The 21,536-nt window shown below is 32.8% G+C and overlaps 2 protein-coding genes and 2 long non-coding RNA genes across 27 annotated transcripts in view; 2 read left to right on the top strand and 2 right to left on the bottom strand.

Moving 5' to 3' along the window:
- The window catches only part of LOC110269008, a 21,567-nt gene extending 8,709 nt beyond the window's left edge, over positions 1-12,858 (bottom strand). Inside the window, exons 1-2 of the long non-coding RNA XR_002357864.1 lie at positions 12,717-12,858; positions 2,968-2,970 (exon numbers count right to left, since the gene is read on the bottom strand). This is a non-coding gene — a long non-coding RNA (uncharacterized LOC110269008). The remainder of the gene's footprint in view (positions 1-2,967; positions 2,971-12,716) is intronic.
- On the bottom strand, positions 1,847-2,689 carry LOC107628493 (dirigent protein 19). Its single transcript, XM_016331142.2, has one exon. The coding sequence runs from the start codon at positions 2,546-2,548 to the stop codon at positions 1,979-1,981; it is 570 nt and encodes a 189-aa protein (XP_016186628.1). The 5' UTR covers positions 2,549-2,689; the 3' UTR covers positions 1,847-1,978.
- Positions 11,167-15,574, top strand: LOC107625813 (RNA polymerase II C-terminal domain phosphatase-like 3). Of its 15 annotated transcripts, none has more exons than XR_002357848.1 (9): positions 11,167-11,441; positions 11,690-12,037; positions 12,149-12,208; positions 13,038-13,345; positions 13,421-13,463; positions 13,666-14,233; positions 14,606-14,665; positions 14,824-15,093; positions 15,288-15,574. XR_002357848.1 is itself a non-coding variant. In XM_021116227.1 (4 exons), the coding sequence occupies exons 2-4, from the start codon at positions 11,775-11,777 to the stop codon at positions 12,629-12,631; spliced, it is 528 nt and encodes a 175-aa protein (XP_020971886.1). In that variant the 5' UTR covers positions 11,168-11,441; positions 11,690-11,774; the 3' UTR covers positions 12,632-12,646. The 15 variants fall into 15 exon arrangements, 2 of the variants coding, with proteins under 2 accessions (XP_020971886.1, XP_020971887.1); XR_002357850.1 differs by having other exon boundaries at positions 14,821-15,093; XR_002357842.1 differs by having other exon boundaries at positions 13,666-14,665.
- LOC107625814 lies at positions 17,543-20,851 on the top strand. 10 transcript variants are annotated; one of them, XR_002357860.1, is made up of 7 exons: positions 17,543-18,124; positions 18,218-18,281; positions 18,775-18,893; positions 19,074-19,164; positions 19,326-19,483; positions 19,612-19,662; positions 20,516-20,851. It is a non-coding gene; the product is annotated as an uncharacterized LOC107625814 (long non-coding RNA). The 10 variants fall into 10 exon arrangements; XR_002357862.1 differs by lacking the exon at positions 19,612-19,662 and adding an exon at positions 18,626-18,669 and having other exon boundaries at positions 17,545-18,124; positions 18,218-18,274; XR_002357859.1 differs by lacking the exon at positions 19,612-19,662 and adding an exon at positions 18,626-18,669 and having other exon boundaries at positions 17,545-18,124.

Genomic DNA, 21,536 nt, shown 5'->3' with positions numbered 1-21,536 from the left:
TACCAATGTATTTTCTAAAAGATTGAAATGTGTTTTAATTAAAGTTTAATTAAATAATATTATTTAAATTAAAAAGTTGGCTAAAAATTAAAATTTAAAGAATAAGTACCATTTTTTTCACTAATTTAGCTATCGTATCATGTACCAATCTGTCCTTACTGCATATTAATTCATCTGTTTACTGAAACGTTATACGGAAAATTTTTACATAAAATATTTTATATAGTTTAAGTAATGCATACTCGTTCTCGTACTGAAATGTATTACGTTCATAAAAATTTGATCTACCACTTACGTAGTGTCTCCCTCTTAACCTTCTTCAAAAGCTTTAACTTCTTCCTCTTCGGTTAATCTTTTGAGTCACAGTTTCAATAAATTTTTCACTGGACCAAGAGGCTTTAAGAACTGAGAGAGCATTTTCTAACTGATTTGCCAGTTTTGTCGAATTTTTTAATTTTTTTTATAGGATATATAAAATGAAAGAAGTTAAAAAAAATTATATACCAAAATCTTTTAATTTCATAATATATATATATATATAATGAAAATTATTCAGTGAAATACTAATTGTTATGTGATGCTAAACATTCTTTCACATTAAAATTAAGTAGGCTTAGTTTGATTTTAAAGAGGAATTAAACAGGTAAAAATGATCAAAACATTTATAAAATCCATCATAACCATATTTTTCCTAGATAAAGTAGTTCCGATGATTTTCTTGGTTGTTTATTTGTTTGTTGTTTTTTTTTTTTTAAGAAAAAAAAAAGATATGCAAAACTTGCTCAAAAGGAATTGGAAAGAGAGGGGACTTTTATATATTTATTTTGAGTAGACAAAAGTTTATGTGGGACTTTATAACATTTTGTTGGCGAGATTTAGAAGTTTGAAATAAATATGTAAATTGATCTTTTAAAGTATCTATCACCGATGTTTTGCTATCAAATCATTATTTTCTCATTCATTTTCTAAATATAATAAATATATACTTTTGAAAATAAAAAATAAAAACCATTTTTTAATTCAATAAAAAAAGTTGAATGTCGATAACTGCACAATTCAGATTCGTTTGATCTTAAAATTAAATGTCAACTAAAACATACTTTAAGCACAAGGAAAATGACCGGTAATGTAAAATAAGTGTTTTTAGAGCATACATTAATTATAAATGTGTTATATAATTATATACCTAAATATTTCTAACATATTATTTTTAAAGTAAATAGTCATTTTTTAACCATAAAAAATTTAAATACCGACATTTTTATCTATAAAAAACAAAAATTAAAGTTATATCCATGAAAAATAAATTTTTGCAGACAAAATTATTCGAACTTTAAAAAATTAAATAAAATTTTAAAATTATCCTCTAATATAACCTATTCAAATTGATTATTTATTCAAATGATACCCATGGTTAGAAATAGCTATTACTTTTATTCAAATTGATTATTTATTCAAACATGAAATTCTAATTAATTCAATAAAACATAGAAGGAAACTTGTTTTTTGTGTTTACGTTATTTGCAATAACTAAATCTATCACGCAAAATGTATAAAAGGGAATAATTTATCCAATTTTTAAGTAATGCGTTGCCTAATTATTATAGCAGCCAAATTAAGAAACCTTAACTAAATCGTAAATAATGAGAAAAGGACAATGTTTAGTTCATCAGTACAATTTCCCACACCACCTGAAATTAAATGCTCCAATGGACTCGGAAAAAGAAAAAACGAGAAACCAATGCAAATTTCACAAATTGCTAGGGTCATATCCTCTTATGTATAAATAAATTTAAAATATGATTTGATGTAACCATATATAGATTTATTAGAATTTATTTGATCCCATAAAAATACATAATTATTAGGTAATGTAAAATTTACACATGAATCAAAGGAGTGTGCTTTTCCAATAAGCAAACAATGAAAATATAACATCAATCTCCCACAAAACACATGGAATTAAATAAAGTACAATTCAATAATGGTTGACATAAACATTGTACTCAACAATAGCATCATTAGTCTTGAGATTCACCGAATAAGTGTTCAGCTGAACATAACCCCTAGCAAACCTAAAGAATCCACTTCCACCAATCACAGGCATCTCTCTTACCTTGTTGAAAATAGGGTTTCTCCCCAAGACGGTAATGGAGCTCCCATTATACTTTCCATCAACAAAAGCAAAGTTCATGGCCATAAGAAGGTCAGCTTCGGTTTGACTCGTCGAGGAATAAAACCCTTGAGCCCTCCCAACAAGCTTGGAGCTCAAGTTAGGCCCCAGAGTCAAAGGGTTGTCCAGCATACGGGTCAAACCGAAAAAGGTGGTAGTGTTAATCTTATTTGTGGCTGCAATAACTTCAATTGAAGTAGGATTTTTGCCACTTACAATGTCATGCCAATAGAATTTGAGGTGTGAAACCTTCTCTTCTTTGTTGAGGCCGAGGAGGCTCCGGTCGATGGAGCGAACGAAATCATCGGCTCCGGTGAGAGAGTGGCATGAGTAGAGGAGAATGGTGATGAACAAGAAGAAATGTGTGGTGGTCATGGTTTTGGTTTTGGTGGTGGTTGGGAATAATGAGAAGAAAGATGCAAACTAAACTACTAATTAAGAGTTAATGGCTTCAACAACAATGTATGAGTTGAATGGAGTGGAAAGAGAGGGTGTATGTGAGGGATTTATAAGGGAAAATAATTGTGGTCTAAACATAAATTATTGTCTTAACAAAGGTGCATTCACCTACCAAAAGGGGAAAAAAAACTAAAATGAAAAGCGTATATATATGGTTAACCATTTTTCATGTTTTTGGATTTTTTTTTTTGTTTAAACATGGAAAGAAACAATATATCCGAGGAGATGATTTGTTGGAGATCAACACAAGGCTCAGACCAAATAACATGATTAGAGTTACTCTTGACACCATATTTAGCCATCAAATTCGCAGCTCTATTTATTTCTCGAGACACCCACTCAACGTGAACAAGCCAAGGACGAGATAAAAGTTCTTGAATCTTGTGAATCAAATCTGTTATTTCAGATGAATACCTACTTGTAAGCTCATGCATGATGGACAGAATGTCAAGGCAATCTGTTTCACATATAATATCCCTCAAACTGCAATTTCAAACTAAAACTAGTCCTCTTCAAGTAGCAAATAATTCACATCTAATGATAGATCAGGAGAGAATGCTTCCAGAGCAGTCCGAGATTCATGTTTTTGGATTTAATATTTTAAGTCAATGGTTTAGTTAGATAATATTCATTCTTTTATAAAATAATGATTTTAAAACTCAAATTATTAATATCTTGAACACTTGAACAACATAACTATTTCTTATAAAAAGTTAATTAAATGAAGCATAGCTAGACATTAAAATAAAATATTATCTAAAATTCATGGACTACATCTTGTTTGGAATCTCGAGGAAAAAATTATATCTTTACTCAACTCACATGCAATGTGCTATATATATATAGTTCAAGAATTAAATAAACTAACCAAACACATTATATTGCATATTCTACAACTTCAGTTCGAAAAATCTAAAGTTATATATCATCACAGCCATACAAGCCAAGATATTTATGGCAAGTATATATGGCTAGAATTTCCTCTGCCACAAGCTTAAGTTATAACATGCATTGGATGGAGTAGCATAGAGCTCTATGTCTTAGAGTGAAATTAATTAAGACGACACTGTAACAAACTCAAAGTGCATATGATGAGAAAATAGAAAAAGCGATATTCTAACAAACTCAAGGTGAATACGATGAGAAAAAAACAAATTTAAAAACAAGACTTTTATTTATTTATATTTATACAAAAAAATTGGGTGGGAATTCTTTATATTATGTAATGCAAAATTTTGTTGGCTAGGAGTGGCGGCTAATCCTTCACGTTTTCTAGGTCCATTTAAGGGAGGCAAATACTCCTATTAAGAGTGTTTAAGCTATATATGTCTGCAACGAGAATGTTTACTTTCATTTCTTTGTTTCCTTATGCTCTTGGTATTACGAACTCTTTTATCCTTTATAGTAATAATAAATTTTTATTATATCTTCTGTAAACTTTTTTATTTTCCTTTTAAACTATTTTTATTCCCATATCATAAGCACCATCGTTATGTGATTTATATCAGCTACAAAAGAGGGAGATGCATGCCATCAATGCTGCATCCGGTGCAACCACAGGCCTAAAATTAGAAGCTCTTCCCATAATAGATTGAGGATTTAGAGTTGATCCTCTACAGCTTGCTACCATAACCTCAAACTTGGCATACAATTAGTCACTCTCATCTCAGAAAAATTTTTATGACAATGAAACAATATACTCCAAGTTTTTGTAGTATGCTATTTTGCAATTTTGCAAAATTAGTTGATGAACAAATGAAGACATTAATATGATCTTTACAGATTTTTTTATTTTTTTTTTAATTTCTTCTTGTAATATGCTATATTTATAGGTCCATATTCTCTAAAAAAAATCTATGCAACCTATGGGGTTTTATGATGAGTGGCTATGGTTCTTATTGAAAGCTATCAGATTGCACACTAGAGAGCTTGAGATTAGATATAAAACCAAAGAGTTGAGTTCAAAATCAATGCGAGAGTGAAAGAGATGATTGTATTAGTTAGTTCAATCAATTACATGAGTGTGCACTACAAGAGAAGCGGATACTAGGGACATTTTTGTTTTTGAATATCAGCGGTTTAAAAACCACCGTCCTTTAGGGCGTGGTAATTGGTTTTTGCAGTGATTTCTAACAACCATTGGTATAACTACCGCTATTCAGATATTTTGTGTCGAATTGATTTTTGTTGGTTATGAACTATGGCTTTATGCCCAAACACAATTTTCTTGTTCTTTTGTGATGGTCACTAATCGGTGCTATTTGGTGCTGTAAATTTTTGTAGAATTTTATTTTCGGCGGTTATTAACTACTGTTATATTAAAATCTGTACAATTTTTTAAATTTATTTTTGTCAGTTATAAACTGCCGCTATTTGTTACTGTTATTTTTTTAAATTGAATATATTAATTTGTTTTTCTTTAAATATTCTGGGAATATTTTTTTGGGATTATTTTTTAATTTTAAAATGTTATCAATTTTCTCTATAAATCTAAATTGAGGGTGAGAACTCATAAAAATTTAACTGCGAAATAAACTAATATATTTATATTACTATCAATCTCTAATTAATAAAGTTGCATAGTCAACTTAAAAAAATATATACTTCAAATAAAATAACATCAAATCCTAATTTCTATTTTCCCTATGTTCATTCAAAGAATTCATCAGTGCAGTAATGTCTAATGGCAACTCCCCACCTTGCTGTTGAATTAGATAACTTAGAACACTCTATTGCCTGCCTCTTTATCTTTTCTGTTGCTACATCATTATCCACTGCCTTCCTTTTTAATTTCTCTGCTGCTACTTCATCCTCCACTGTCTTCGCTTTTAATTTCTCGGCTGTCACCTCTTACTGTAGTTCAAACAGCACCCTTTGGACCTACTCTGTTTGAGCTCCATTCATCGGCGGATGCAAACTCGGATGAAAGAGTTGACTTGGAGTCGGTCTGAAACCCACGCCATACACTCTACCCAAGTGCTCTTTTTCGAGAGTTTGGACAAGGGAATCATTTTCAGACAATATTCTAGTGGATTTGTCACGCTACTCAATCTCCACAATTTTTTTTCTACAAACGTAAATAAGCATACTTAAACAAATACAGGCTAGTGCAAATTCAACACAATTTTATAATTAAAACCAACGAGAAACAACATAAAGGATCCCCACGTAGTACTTACACCAATGCCCCGAGCTTCTTATTGTATATAGGAGCCATGCATCACGTCGTTTGTGCACTAAGTTTCATAATTCTCCTCTACCAACTTTCTTCCTTTGTAGTTCTGACTATAACAATATAGTTTATACCATAATCGTATTCCACCCAAATAAAGAAGATACAGTCTAAAATACAGTTCAAAATGAATTCAAATGTAAATTACCTCTTCTTCTCTTCGCCTCGCCAAGCTTTTAGAGCTTCTAGTGTGAGTGTATTGTTGTTTCGATCGATTCACAGCATTTTTCCTACATTTCTCTTATTATGCCATCAAAAGTAAGAGTGATTAGACACCGAATTCGTCCATATTGATGTAACATAAATAGTATTAGTTCTTTACGAATACAAAATAGGTTACCTATGTGTCAGGGTCATTGTGATAATCAAGGAACCATCTCCAATGCTCTTTATCAATTCCCGCTGGGCATCCCTCAAGATTTTGCTCAAACGTCCTCGTTGATTTGTAATAATTGTGATACAACCCATTCCTTATATCCTTCCAAGACTTCCCTATACTTTTCAAAATTGTACTCTTGATACTTCCACCTTTATCTTCATCAAAGTAGAACATTTTTTGCAATGATAAGTTCGAGTTATTAGTAATTGTTAAAGGAAAGAATTGATTTAATTCAACAATGCTATGAATTTTTACCTTTATTCAATCATTATAAACCCTGTCTTTACCAGACACCTTTTTTCAACTTTTCTCACAGATAGAAAATTTATTATAATCATCACCTAGCAATTCAAGAACGCCACTCAATAGACCAGCTTCATCTCCAATTGGTTGCAGTTCCCTGTTAAACCTCATATGATCTTTCTACCATTATTAGGATACTCCATAGCTTCCTTCACACTTAATCTTTCTTGCTTGATTATGCCATTCGAATCTATAAAAATAGAACCTTATTTATGTAGTCATTGTGGCCAAGATGCGAGAAAAATAAAAATAATAGAGTATAATCATTTTGAATATATAGAGGTTCAAGATTTGTTGCCGATGACATCAACATTCCAAAACTCAGTAATCTTGCATTCTTTGCGTCTTTCAGCATCAGAAGCAGCAAATAGGTTGTTAATGTGTTGTTCAAATGAATCTACTTCGTTTGCCTCTGGGTCCAAGTCTTCATCGCCTTATTCTGAGGTTTGTACACTATTGGTGCAAGTCTGTGTATCAAGTCTTGGTTCGTTCCGGAGCAGACGGAATGGGCAGAAAAATGCCACTGCAGGGACACCACAATAACTGGACGGAAAAATTAGACAGTTATCATGATGGGATGATGAAAATGCAGGAGCTCCCGTTGGCTACTAACATGGTGTTTCAATTCTTGATTTTTTCGTGAAACGAGGCTTTTCTAAGCATCTTAAATTCCTAGTATAAAAAATGCACACAATAAATTAGAAAATATAGGAAAGTAATTAAGCGTATATCAATATTTTAACAAGATTGAATTGAAAAGTGCACAAACATGGCACACGAATTAAGATGTTGAGTGTATATGTCAATCAATATATAAGTACAGAAAAAAAGTATGGAGGGCATTTGAGCAAGCAAACTTCTAACTAACTATCATTGAAAATTTCACATACAGCGGCACAGGCCCAACAAAATATCCTGCCAATAATATTATTGTTGAGTACATAAAAAGACACATAAGTCTCGTGTATAAAAAACCCAAATGAAGAAGTTATATCACTTTAATCAAACATTTTCAAAAAACCAACTGATGGCAACCTATTTAACAATTTCTAATAAACATAAGTAATTATAGACTAACAATAACTCTTTCCTATTCACAATGAAAAATTGGGTGCAAAGAAGGAAAAGAGATTGAAGAACAACTTGAATTCTAAGTCATATTTTTATTCTTGAAGTCTACAAATAGACTACAATCTTAAATATGCTATAAGTCCATTACAATCTATATGAAGGAGAAAAAGTACAGAAAAAGAAAAGAAGAGTACTGAAGCTAAATTAATAGTCTTACTGAGTTTAACTTTCTCACTAATCAAGTAATCAACAACCATATTCATCACATCAGCAATAAAATTTTAGGATAAGAAAATTTTTTCAATAATTTCTATTAATCAAATAATCAACAACAAAACCTACTTCAGAATACAAAATTAATGCACTTAATTTATAAAGTATGTAAATTCTATGCGTGTCTTTTAGTTAATTCATGTTATCTGAAAAATATTAAAGTAATGATAAAAGACAACATTTCTTTAAGCAATTTCACTAAATGGGGTATATATATTTATATCTTTATACCATAATTACATAAGGAAAAATTAAAACTAGAAAAACCTTGGCTGCAAGAGAATCTTGCTTGGCAACGATACATGTAAGAAATGTCTCTAGAAAAACCTATGTAATAATGAGCAAAAATAACTAAGAAAATAAAGTTTAGTCCCTTAGATCTTGTCTCCCAACTGTTTCAAGTTACAAAATACTAATTAGTCCAAAATATACCTTTAGTATAGTTTGACTATAAAATTTCCAGGTTCCAAATCCTAGAAATCAAATTCAGCAACCCAAACCTATACCATCATCAACCAAGAAAACAAATCTTAACATTCAAGTATACTCAACCTCTTATCCTCATTTATTATCCTAAAACTCAGATTTACAAAATCAAAATTCAATCATTAACAATAAAGTGAGAGCAATGTGAAAAAACGAACCAATGACAAGAGCGAGGCCACGATAGATCAGAGTATCTTTTCTAGATCTCTAACATGGAAAGAATTGATGCTTGGTGATTAAACGTTTCTGCCCTTAGATTCTTATTTTGGAAGAGCATGAAAAAATTCAGTGGTGCTAGTAACTTCAGTGACTGTACTATGCTCATAATTGGTTTATTAGCAAAATCCTTTCTTCAAAGGTTGGTTAGAACGAATATCTAATTTCATTATTTTATTCTAGCAATAATAATAATATTCTATCAAGATAAACAAAACACAAAAGAGATCGAGAATTTGATGCAGCATATTAAAAATAAGATCATGATAATAAGATTATTTGATGGTGCGTGTATGTTAATCAATAGGAACTACATTTGGTATAAATGAATTTTTCCCTTTTAATTTTTTTGTTGGCTGTGTACGGTATCTCTCAACCCGATAAGTCAAGGACTAATCCGTCGCGGATCTGAACTCCATTTAAGAGTCTGCCACTGGCCAATGGGTTGCTGCATGCATAAGGCGGGATTCGAACCCCCCGACATTTGCTTAAGCGGACGAGTGAGATGACCACTCGACCAACCCAAGTTGGTTTTTAATTTGTCATGCATTATTATGTAATATAAATCTAATTATACAAACGTACTACACTATGACAATTAAAGCAATCTTTGGGTCTCACGATACAAATTAACTTTCCTTATAACACCTTTAAACGCTAACCACCTATTACTCTTTTATATTCTTCTCATTCTCAAAGAAATCCTCCCTCCATACACACAAAAAGTCTCCAGAGTTGCCAACAGACTCCACACCACCCCAAGAAAAATTATTTCCTCCCCAAACACTCCCAGCCAACCTTCTTGACAGACACTCCTTTTTTGTTTTCACCAAACTAACAAAATCTAATATATTTTTGCATCTCAATCTCTTCACAATCTCAACCTTTCCTTTATGAGTAATATTCTGAATACAATGACATCCAACAATGGCTTTGTATACCAACATAAAACTCAAGAATGGTTCTTGAACCCATCTAATTCACAAACTAACTTCTTTTAGCTTAACTTCCTTAACATGTTTCATCCATTTTTTTAGTTCTATTTTTTGGCTCTGTTTTGTTTTCTTTTATGTTTTTTTTTTCTTTCTCTTCCCTTAATCATGTACATGAATTCAAAGGAAGTTAAAATAATAAAATCCATAAGTACCCAAAATAAGGAATTGATAATATGGAATCCATGATGTTATTTCCAACAATGCATAACACTTCAGAATGAATCCAAATTGAAAAAATCTTATTCTGCCCTAAATTGAGAAAGTAAAGGCAAAAGCAACGAAAAATACATGTACCAGATAAGAAAGATCCATAATGGAGGTGCAGTGCATTGCAGCTGTAGGTCTTCACAACGGTACTAGTGTATCTTGCTGGACTGGATTTTACTTCTTCCCCTTTTGCCCTATGTTCTTGGCAAGAACAAAAACAAAACAAAAGAATAAATTGAACCCAAATCAAGAAGAAAAAAATTAATCTGAACCAAATTGAAAAGTAAAACCAAAAAGAAAACTAAACCAAATTGAAAGAGGGCTTAGCAAACCTAAGAACGGGACCAGTCACTACAAGAAAAACGTTGAACACCGTCGGATTTACCATCGGATTTAGCGTCGGATGTTAGCGATGGGTTTACCGGCGGATTTGGAAAGTTACCGTTGGATTATATTTTTCGACGATAAATTTGCTAGTAATATTTGGAGGGAAAACAAGAAAAATTGGCGCCGAGATGACCGTTGGATTTATCTACCGATAAAACTTAATTGATGGAACGCTGCGTTTTGGTCATACACAATGTATTAAATCCGACGGTAAACCTGATCTAAATTCAAAATGTGCGGCCCTCTCCCCTCACTTTCGAGAACACTCTTATATCTCCCCCATTCTCCTCTCTCTTCTCTCTCCCCTGCAACTACCTCCGTTAGCCCCTCCGGCCACCCTCCGCCAGCGCTACCCACCTCCATTCTCCTCCAAAGTCTGCATCAAGTCACCTGTATCATGTTTCGTTGCCTCAAACGGGATTGCTCCCTCTGTCTCCTCCATCGTCCAGATAGGTTGCCCTCATCCCTCTCCCTATTCCATCTTGTTTTTATTTTTTTTAAATAAAAAACCTACACCCTTTTTGCCCTCTCCGACGGTGCGTCCCCTTCCTTTCTTAGAGCTTGAAGCTGCGAGTTCCTTGGTCTGCCACTCTGCGAGCTCTGACGCCGCCTTGTCATCGTCTTCTGCCTCTCGTCGGCCATCCACTACTAGAAAACTAGTTATTACAGACGGATATTTCCGACGGATTTTATCCCACTGAAATACAGAGGGAATTTCAGAGGGATTTTTTGTCGGAAAACAAAAAAAATGAATTAGCATAAATTACAGACGGAAAAAAGAATCCGTCGATAATTCCGTCGGAAAAATTAATTTTTTTTCCGTAAGAAATGATTACAGACGGAAAATCTGTCTATAATTAAATAGACAAAACGCTGCGTTTTATTAAATGATTACAGACGGAAAATCCGTCTGTAATTTAAAATTTTCCGTCTGAAAATTTTAACTTTACCTAATCTATCCCCTCTCTCCCGAAATCCATTCACAAATAAACAGCTGCCAACGCCCGAAATCCATTCTCTCCGTCGCACGAGCTGCTTCCGCCGCTGCCGGTTCCGCCGCCGCTGGCATCGCACGATCTCTCTCTGTCATCCCTTGCGTCACACGAGCTCCCTCTGTCGCCGCTCTCGTCGCGTCTACTCCCATCGTCGCAGAGCTCTCTCCGCCGCCGCTCTCATCACGTCTGCTCCCTCTGGCGCCTCTTCCATCTAATCTCAACAACTTGCTCTCTCGGTTCTTCTCGTAACCATCACGAATTTCAGGTATATATATCCTGATTTTTTGATTCTGTTCTTCGTGATAAACCTTAGGGCTCAATTTTTCTGCGCCAGTTTTAGCTAGGTTTATCATACTCTGCTTTTGTGCTTCGTGAATCTATGGGTTTACTCTGATTTTGATGAATTTTTTCTGCATTCGGAAGCTTTTTTGACCTAAATGCAATATTTTGTGTGATTCATGTGATTCATGTGATACTAGTGTGTAACTTTATTATATAATTGTTGATTGACAGAGTTGTTGAATATCCACTGGGGAAGAATATATGAAATAGCATCTGTTTAGTTGATTCGAATGCAAATGTTAATGCCAGTGCTGCCATGTCTTCCAATCAATCATCTTCTGGGTCTGCTGGTGTTAAGGAGAATGCAAGCGAGGTGGTGATTGTGGATGATGATAAAGAGGAAGGAGAGTTGGAGGAGGGTGAGATTGATGATGATGGCGCTGACCCTGAAGCATCAGTAACAGAGAGGGTTCAGAGTGTTGCTGAATGTGGTGTAGTTGCTTCAGATACTGATTCCACATCTCATAAGCTCAGTGTTAGGGAGGTTCTGGAGGGTGTTACAGTTGCTAATGTGGAAGAGTAGGTGAAGAACTGTTGATGGGTTTTTGTTTGTTTCAACTAATTTGCTGACATTGGAGTTTATTCTCACTGAATCAATTTTGTTTTATTTGTGGCTATTTGTTCTTGTAGATCGTTTGAGGGGACTTGCTCTACTCATGGTGCCATCAGAAATGATTTCACTGACTTGACGTAAGCTTACATTGCATTGCTTTTCAATCTGCTCTCTTTACATTAGTTTCGGAACTTTGCACGGAACCTGTTTGTGATAATGCTCTTTTGTATTTGTTACTGAAATTCTTAATTGCTATTTATCATTTGATAATTAAGTTAAAAGCTGCACTGGCATTGATATTGATTTTATCATTGTATGGTTCTGAAGCCTCATGATTGATTTTTGGTTGTTTTAGCTCCCCTCATACTTGGTATCCACAGGCCAGAAGGAAACATCGTAGGATTATCCTGCATGTTGGTCCCACAAATAGTGATAAAACGCATCAGGCTTTGAAACAAACTATCTTTTTAAGGATTTGCATCACTGCACTGATAACTTGTTTCAATTACCAACGGAACAACAAGAATGAGTTTGACACAATTATACATGATTGTAGTTAATCAGTTTCTTGTTATTCTAGACAATATATATTATATGTGTGTGAGAGATAGTGAAAAACTCTTACGAAACAGTAATTTTTAGTACTTTTTGTCATCATTTAATAAACATAAATATATTTGTTCACCATAATAATATGAGTATGTCTTCAGGACAGTTTTCCAATTCACGCAGCATGGATTCCAAGGACTTGCTTTTTGTTTCAAAACTAGGATCTCCAGCAGTGAAGATGTTTCTAAATCCTATGTAACTTGATCTGATTTATGCAGGAGATTTCTTCATTAGTAAAACACGATTTTGGGTTCATTTCCCTCATTTCTGTATGTTCATTGAAAGGACAGATTAGGGTGACAGAGATTAGAATAAATAACTTAATAAATTATAACATCTTCCATTTTGATTCATCAGGTATCCAACTGAGCTGTCTAGAAGAGCCAAAATTAACTCAGTAATGGATTGGCAACATTCTAATTTACGAAATGGAGCAGGTAGATACATTCTAATTTCAATTTTGAACTCCTTTAAGTAATTTGACTAGCCATGAGCAGTTGATTTTTTTTCTATAGACTTGTATGCTAGTTAGCGATTAATTACTAGAAATGTCAAAGTAATAAATTTGTGGCATATTGTGGGCTTTGTTCTATATGCAAATCAGGAAGAAATAGTCTCTCCTCCCTGGTAGGTCTGTCCTTTTCATGGGTGGCATTATCTTCAAGGTCTAGTGACTCTTTGAAGTTTGGCACTACCATCAGTGGCAGGTCTAGTGTCAATTGCAAATGGTTGCACCGGAGATGATCAAGCATGCAAATCAATGGTGCCACATAATGGTAGCAGGTATTGGTTGCTATCTTCACTTCAGTTTTATTGCTCAGAGTTATAATATGCTCTCTTCCTTAACATGTAGTTATTCGACTTGATTCTTGTAGTGTAGAACATTATGACGTATTTGACTTATTCTCCAAAGGGACTAGATGGGGAATGTTTTCATGAGCAAATGATATTTGTTGAGCAAGGAATTGAGCTTGTTTTATTGCAGGTTTTCATACTTTCCTAAAAAATTGAAATTATGCTGCACTCATTCCATCGCTTAATGACCTGGTCCACCTTTACCACCTGGACCCTGAGGTCTGTGTTCTCATTCTATATACTTTTGTCTTGTAAACTTAGGGCATGATTTCATGATAACTACTGCTTGATTTTATCACGAAAACTGTTTATATCCCTTCACTTGCAACATTTATTAATTTATTATGCTTGAACTTGTTTATTTTTTATTGCTTGTTGTTTTCCTGGACATAGGTTGCTTTCTTGATATATCGCCCTGTGATGAGACTTCTCAAGTCTCAGAGGAGTCCTGATGTTTGCTGGCCATTGAATAGATAATCTTGGAAAGTATAACATCTTGATTCTTGCATGCATGAAAACAAAACGGGTCTTTCAAAAATATCTTACCATTCTTATCTGTGAGCAATACTTTGGCTGATCATATATACTTAATGCCATCACATTTCTATGGACAATTGATTTTTAATCTGTAGGGTAGTCAAGCTTATATACTGGACGACATTATCGACCATGTTAAATATTTGCAGCTTCAATTAAAGGTACCTATTAACTCTGGATCGTCTCAATTTTCTCAGCCTCAATCATTCTCATACATATATAACAGTTTTGCTTATAATTATTATTGTACTATCATATCAAATGCATTAACATGATGTCAGAATGAACAAACTAGAAGTTTGGCTGCATGTGAACACAAAATGAGGTTCAGTGATTTCTTTCCCCTTGAAAGAATTATCCTTCATTTAGGAAAAATAATAAATTGGAGCCATACCATCAGACCAAAGTGGAGAACATTAAATTAAAGCAAAGGACCATTTTGCAGTGTTTACTAACAGCGGGTTTGGTCAAGTATATAGACTTAACTTGATTTGTCAACTTGCAAATTAAAAGATAGCATATGTTCCTTACAGGAACTAAGTGGAAGTAGACTACAAGCTGAATCAACTGCTATACCACTGGTTTTCCATGAGGTATATGTCTTGTCCTTAACCTTAGAAGATAATAATGTACACAAAATCATTATGAATTCATGTGCTAGCCCAAATTCTGCCCCATAGAAATATCAAATATCTGCCCCTCCAGAGTGCCAAATTCATGGACTGAATATCTTGTTTTATTTGATTAGCAGGGTTATGGGCATTATATTGACCAGCAGAAGCTGAATGAACCACTTGAAGAGATGATGGGAAAACTTCTTGAAGAGAATCCTGCATCTGCCAGTCAGCTGCTGGAGAACAATGGTCTTGTCCTACTGCCTATGGAGTTGGTTCAAGACTTGTACCAATCCATGCAAATCTTCGGCAACAGCAATGCACTTGTCTGAGTTCGACTTGTCCAGCCGGCATGCACCGTAAATATCAGAGACAATTTGACAACTTTAGTAGCTTACTAGCTCTAGGTATTAGTATATGATCATCATTTGAATTGAAGCCTAGCTTATCTGGAAAAACCAATTAACCATGGCTTTTAATTTCTAAACTCATTTAAAATTCTCTATTGTTCATGCTATTTTTTGTTCCCAATGCAGGGATCTGTTTCAGTTAGTATGTCTCTCTTCTAAACTCATTTAAAATTCTCCAATTTTTCTTGAAGGTGGTTGTAGGAGAGATCAAGCACTCCCAAGCTGCTCATGTCACCAACTCGTGGAGGGACTTCTCCAGTGAATTGATTGTGGGAAAGATCAAGTGCTTCTAATTTCAATAGATTCCCAAGAGAAGCTGAGATTTCACCTGAGAGATTGTTGTAACTGAGGTCTAAACTGATATGGAGATTTTTGGCGTTTTCCAATTTCTGTTTTAGTATGGAGAATAACACAGCTTTTAGTATGGTTGATAGTTTTAGTATGGTTGAAAAATACATTGAGAATTATAGTTGATGTATCAATACATTTTCTTTATGTTTTGAATTATATTGACTTGCTTGTTTATTATAGTACTTTAAATTTATATTTATTTTGTATGAAAATAAGTTTATTTTGCAATGAAAAAATCTAAAAAAAATTCTATTTTACCTTACTGACGGATTTACAAACGGATTTTCTGTCTGTAATCAGAGTGTGAGATGATTTTCCAAGGTTTAAATTATAGACGGAAAATCTGTCGGAAAATCCGTCTGTAATTACAGACGGAAAATCCGTCTGTAAATCTGTCTATAATTACAGACAGAAAATCCGTCGGAAAATCCGTCTGTAATTACAGACGAAAAATCCGTCAGAAAGTTCGTCGCCTTCAGAAAATGGATGGAGAATTTACAGAGGAAAAATCCGTCGGTAACTGGTAAAAATCTGTCTGTAATTTTCTAACGGAAAAAAAATTCGTCGGTAAATAATTTCCGACGGGGCTTTTACAGAAGGACAAAATCCGTCGGTAATTTTGTCGGTAACCAAAAATTCGTCTGTAATAAAGACTAAATCTGTCTGTAAATCTGTCTGTATTAATCCATTTTCTAGTTGTGATCACTTTCAGCCTCTGTTAGTTATTTTTCTTGTTGCTGATTCTTCTTGTTAATTGTTATGTTGTTGTAGCATAGATGTTCAGTACTTGTAGTTATTGTTCTTGATTACTTTAATTTTTTGCTAATAATTGTTCAGTTCTCATAGTTATTGCTGTTATGGTTCTTGTTGATTTGTTAGTGATTATTGCTGTTGATGTCATTGTTCTTGTTGATTTGTTAAATTTTTTTGCTAATAATTATTCAGTTCTTGCTAATAATTCTTTTGCTAATTTTTTGTTAGGTGTTATTAAATTTTTTGCTATGTAGTTACTAAATTTATTTGCCTAGCTGTTATTGTTATTGTTCTTGCTACCTACTTATTGTTCTAGCTGTTATTTATTTGCATACTAATTGTTGCCTACTTATTAATCTTGTTTGGATATTTCTTTTGTTATTTGACTTATGCGGACTTGGATGAGATTATATAAAACTTTGGTTGATGTAGAATTTTTAATTTGGATGAGATTTTAAGGTTTATATTAGAATATAATTATGTTTTGTGTGTTTATTTATATTTTATTATAATTCGGTTATTCTGATTGAACTACGGTTGAACCTTTGATCCAGTAAATCAGTAGCTAGGTTGAATAATCATTCATTCTTCTAATATGATGCTAATAAATTATGTCAGCTAAAGTAATAAGATGTTACTACGACGTTTTTTGGGATTTTTCGATGGCGAGTTGATGAGATCTGATGCAAAACCTTGCTAAAGTAATTGCTGTTTTAACATTCAAATGAGTAATGCTTGCTTATTATGAAATGTGAAGGTATCTCTGGTGTAAGTCACTAATTTAAGTCATATGCACTTATAGTTGCAATTTTGATTTTTCTAAGGTAGAATGAAAATGAATTAGCAATAATTTGCACACTCTATTATGAAGTATAAAAGTCATGTATGAAACAATTTTGAATGTTTGGTGCAATAAACATTAAACATGTTCTTGTGTATCATTAGATTGTATAATGTAATGTCTTGTTGATGTTTTTAACAACTTGCTGAAAATATTTCAAGTTTCATTTTGATGTATAATCTTGAATTGCTAGTTATGATAATTTTTCTAATAGAATGCTTAGTGATAAGAACATAACATGACCTGAAAGTTAATATAATTGTTTTTGGTATATACGAGTTATACTTCCTTTGTCATAGACTTGGAGTTCATATGCACTACAAAAAATTTGGTCTTTACCGACAAATTTTTAGCGGTCATATTAATATAGCCATAATTTTTCTTGTTAAATGACCTTTTTTACGGCAAATAAATAATTGCCTTTAATACTTCATTTGTAACGGCAATTACATCAATGGCCACTAAATAATTATTAACTTTGTAATTCTTTTTCTTTTAATCTTTTTTAATTATGAAGAATATCCTTTTTCACAGCTGAGGCTATTTTCTTATCTCTCTCATTTCTCACATTTCACCCCTCTTTACTTTGTCACTTCCTCCACCTCACTTTGCTGTCGCAACCTCTTCACTTCGCTGTCGCCTCCATCTCCTCCTCTTCCTCACACTAAGTTCTACACCGAACGGCTCAAGTGACATTCTTCACTACCACCTCATCCTCAAGTTCATGCCCACAGTCTCTGTCGTTGGCTTGTAGCCTCATACGGTGGTTTCTATCGTCGCCTCTGCCATACATTATGATCTCTAGTTTCAGTTCGCACCTCAGTAACATTTTCATCCTTCTTTTGTTCAATTTTGATTCCTTATTTGAGAAATTCTCATTTTCTAGGGTTTATGTGATTCATGCTAATTAATCCATTCTTACATATCATCATGCACTGGTTTTTATGGTCCAGCAGAAATTAATTTGAAATTTGGATTTGCTAGTCTGAGGCTGGCTTTAGGCTCAATGACTTTGCTGATCCGTTCGAATTTTATAGACCCTTGAGAGTTGTGAATCCAAGACCATATATGACTTATTTGCAGGTTTATATGCAACATCCCGATATAATTCTTCATATAATTTAATCTTTTGAAGTTCAGCTCTTTCATGTCACTCTCTATATATTTATCAAACAGGCTCGGGGATGTAATCTGGTTGCTTCAAGTCCGGAGATTCTTACACGTATTTTTATGGTAACTGGTGCGATGATGAATATTATTACTTTCACTATTCATTGACATTAAAGTTGTTCTCTATTTGTGGTTTTCTTATTACTTATTACCCTTACACATTCAAGTTTTATTCCTTAATTTATGCCGTAGTTGCAGTGCTAGAGAATGCAGTATGTACTGTCCTTGATTTAAGTTTGGATCAATGTCGTATCTAAATATAATTGGTATTTAGATATATCGATTCTGATTCAAGGATTTATCAAAAAGCAATAGTAATAGATAAAAGGGAATTGAAGGATCAAATAAAAAAGAAAATAGATATGCCTAAATATATGGGAATCTAACAAAGCAATCAATTGTTCTTTCATTTAGTATTTGGAAGGATGTTTAGGAAGACCTGCTAAAGGATGCTTTTGGTAATTTCTCACAAGACTATAATTGTATATCTGACTTGACAAGTTCTTGTTCTGCCAACTTCTTTTGTGGTTTCTCTTGTCTCTTAACCGAAAATGTTGTTGCAGCTTTCTTTCCAAGATTTGACACAAGCAACAAGTGTAAGATATATTGAACACAAAAAAAGTTTTGGGATATTGCATATAGAGACAAGGACTTCAAAAATGCAATTGAGTATTATTCTAAGGTACTAATGCACTTGTTCACCTCTAATGATCTTAATTATAATCTTATAAACCGCAGATGCATTTAGGACAGCTCCTGTACAATATTTTCTTTTTTAAATATGACACTAGACATCCTATATTTGTCTCTCTTATGTGTTCTGTTTGAATGTTAATCTGATCTATAATATCTCTTGATGCAGATTCTGCTTTCATCTTCAATGGATAAAACTATTCACATGTGGCAGATTGGTTGTAGTCAATGTCTAAATGTTTTCCATCATACAGATTATGGTAATTTTAGAACCAACTTTTTTAATCTCATTCTTTAAGAAAGATCTTTCCAATTCTATTTAGTTTGGAACTATAATATGAACCGTTATTAGCATAACTTAGTTCAATACTTCAACTAGTATGATATTTAATTATTGTATCTCTTGTTTACATGGAAACAGTGACATGCATTCAATTCAACCATGTTGATGAAAATTACTTCATCAGTGGCTCTATAGATGGTAAAGTTCGAACATGGGGAATGCGCAAAGAGCGAGTGGTTGACTAGGCAGACATTCGAGATGTCATAACTGCTATAAGTTACCAACCAAATAGAAAGGTATGTTAATCTTATCAGTACTCAACTAAATCTTGTCAAAAAAATTTTTGATCTGTTTCTACTTGTTCTTAATATAAAAACTTACATTCAAAGGGGATTTTGAACCTTAGACTATTTATTTATGCAAGGATTTGTTGTTGGTTCCCTTACCGGCATATGTCGCTTTTATGTTGCTTCGGGTAAGTACTTATAGTTTAGAGATTGCCATGGTTTTGATCCCTGGTAAGTACTTGTAACATTATTACTATTTGCATTGCTCAACTTTAACTGAGAGACATGGCTGAGGCTCTATTACCAATTGATGAATAAAAAATCGGGACCATTTAATAGCCATCTCTTAATTAAAAGTAAAAAAGGATTGATGAATATATAGTTGTTTCCGTAGGATATTGTTTAGTTTGAAATATTAATTCATGTCTACTAAAATATATATAATAATTTACATTCTTACATGTAACGATGAAGTTCTTGATTCCTTACTCTTGACAATTGAACTTCATACACATTTAGTAAGAAGTAAGGACTAATGCTTCCAACAAGTGCCAAATTATCATTATCATTATCTTGCAACTAAGATTGTCCATTCTCCGCTAATTTTTAAAGCATGTGTGCAAATATAAATACTAAAATTCTGGGGAGCTCATTTGATATTTTGATTGACTTTATATTTGTTTTGTAATGATCCTTGTCAATATACTTCGGGTGTGCTGAATTTGAGCGTCATGACCACAGAAATTTTCTTTTGTCACTCAGTGCAATATTTAGATATAAAAAATCAATTTTATAATTTTTATTTCTTTTTAAAATTTTTTAGACATATTTTTATAATATAGGTAGTGACTAGGTGTATCATTTTTACCCTTGCTTAATTGATGATAATGTATGTGTATGTGAATCTGAATGTTGGACATTGTTTATAACTGTCTCGGTATTTTAAGTAGTACAATTTCATTAGTATGTAATATAGAACTATTTTTTTTTTCAGATTTTGGGTCGTGTAGCAATTTAAACATTTCTAATGTGCATATGCAGATGGTGGCTCTTGCATAGCAGAAGTTCTACAAGCATTGCTCTTGTTGAAGAAAGCATATGGAGACGGTATGCACAAGGTTTTGTTGTTTTGGATTTTTTGTTTGGACAATAGATCTTTGTGGTAGGTCAGATTTCAGAGAACACTAATCATAAAGTATGAATTATTAGATAAAATACTCATTAGAGAACGCTGATCATTAGCTATGTGCTAATCGTCGATGTAACATAGACTTGTAGTATTTGTGTTGTTTAAATTTATATTATGTTTTATTACGTTTCAAGAGGAATTTGTGTATAAATATTTTGAATTTAATGAAATATTTCATTTTGTAGTAATTAATTTTAGTAATTTGTATTATGTAGAATAATAATAATTGTTGGTAAAAATAATTTGAAATTAAAAAAAAAAAGACAAGTTATTTCTAAAAGAGTGAGTATAATTAAAAAAGTCTTAAGATTTTAGCGGCAATAGTAATGGCAACTAAAAGTGAATAACATTACAATTTTAGAATTATTTTTAGCAACTATATAAATTGCCGGCAAAATGGGTTTTGGCGGTAATAGTAATGGCCACTAAAAGTGAATAACATTACAATCTTAGAATTACTTTTGGTGGCCATATAAATTGCCAAAAAAATGGCCGCTAAAAATTATATACTTTTTGTGGCTATTAAAAATGTCTTTACCGGCAAATGTTATAATTGCCGCTAAAACCTTTTAGCGGCAAAGCATAAGACAGCTAATGTCTAATTGTCGGTAAATGTATTAGCGGCTATTTTTATTGCTACTAAAAATAAAATAAATGGCCGCTAAAAGTGACTTTTTAGTAGTGATGGTATAATTGATTTTGACAACATATTCTTCGACTGGATGCTTAAATCTATGTTTTTAAGTGTGAAGTAAATTATTTATCCTTGGTTCATTGTAAATGTTAAGTAAACAATTGCTCTTTTGATTTCTAATTTAATTTTGTACAATTTTTATAACTGAACTTGTTTGTGAACTTTTAACTAAAGATTAT

Source organism: Arachis ipaensis, chromosome B02 (genome assembly GCF_000816755.2).
Source record: "Arachis ipaensis cultivar K30076 chromosome B02, Araip1.1, whole genome shotgun sequence".
Taxonomy (NCBI): domain Eukaryota; kingdom Viridiplantae; phylum Streptophyta; class Magnoliopsida; order Fabales; family Fabaceae; genus Arachis; species Arachis ipaensis.
The sequence above is the reverse complement of the archived record's forward strand: the minus strand, read 5'-3'. Positions and strand labels throughout refer to the sequence as shown.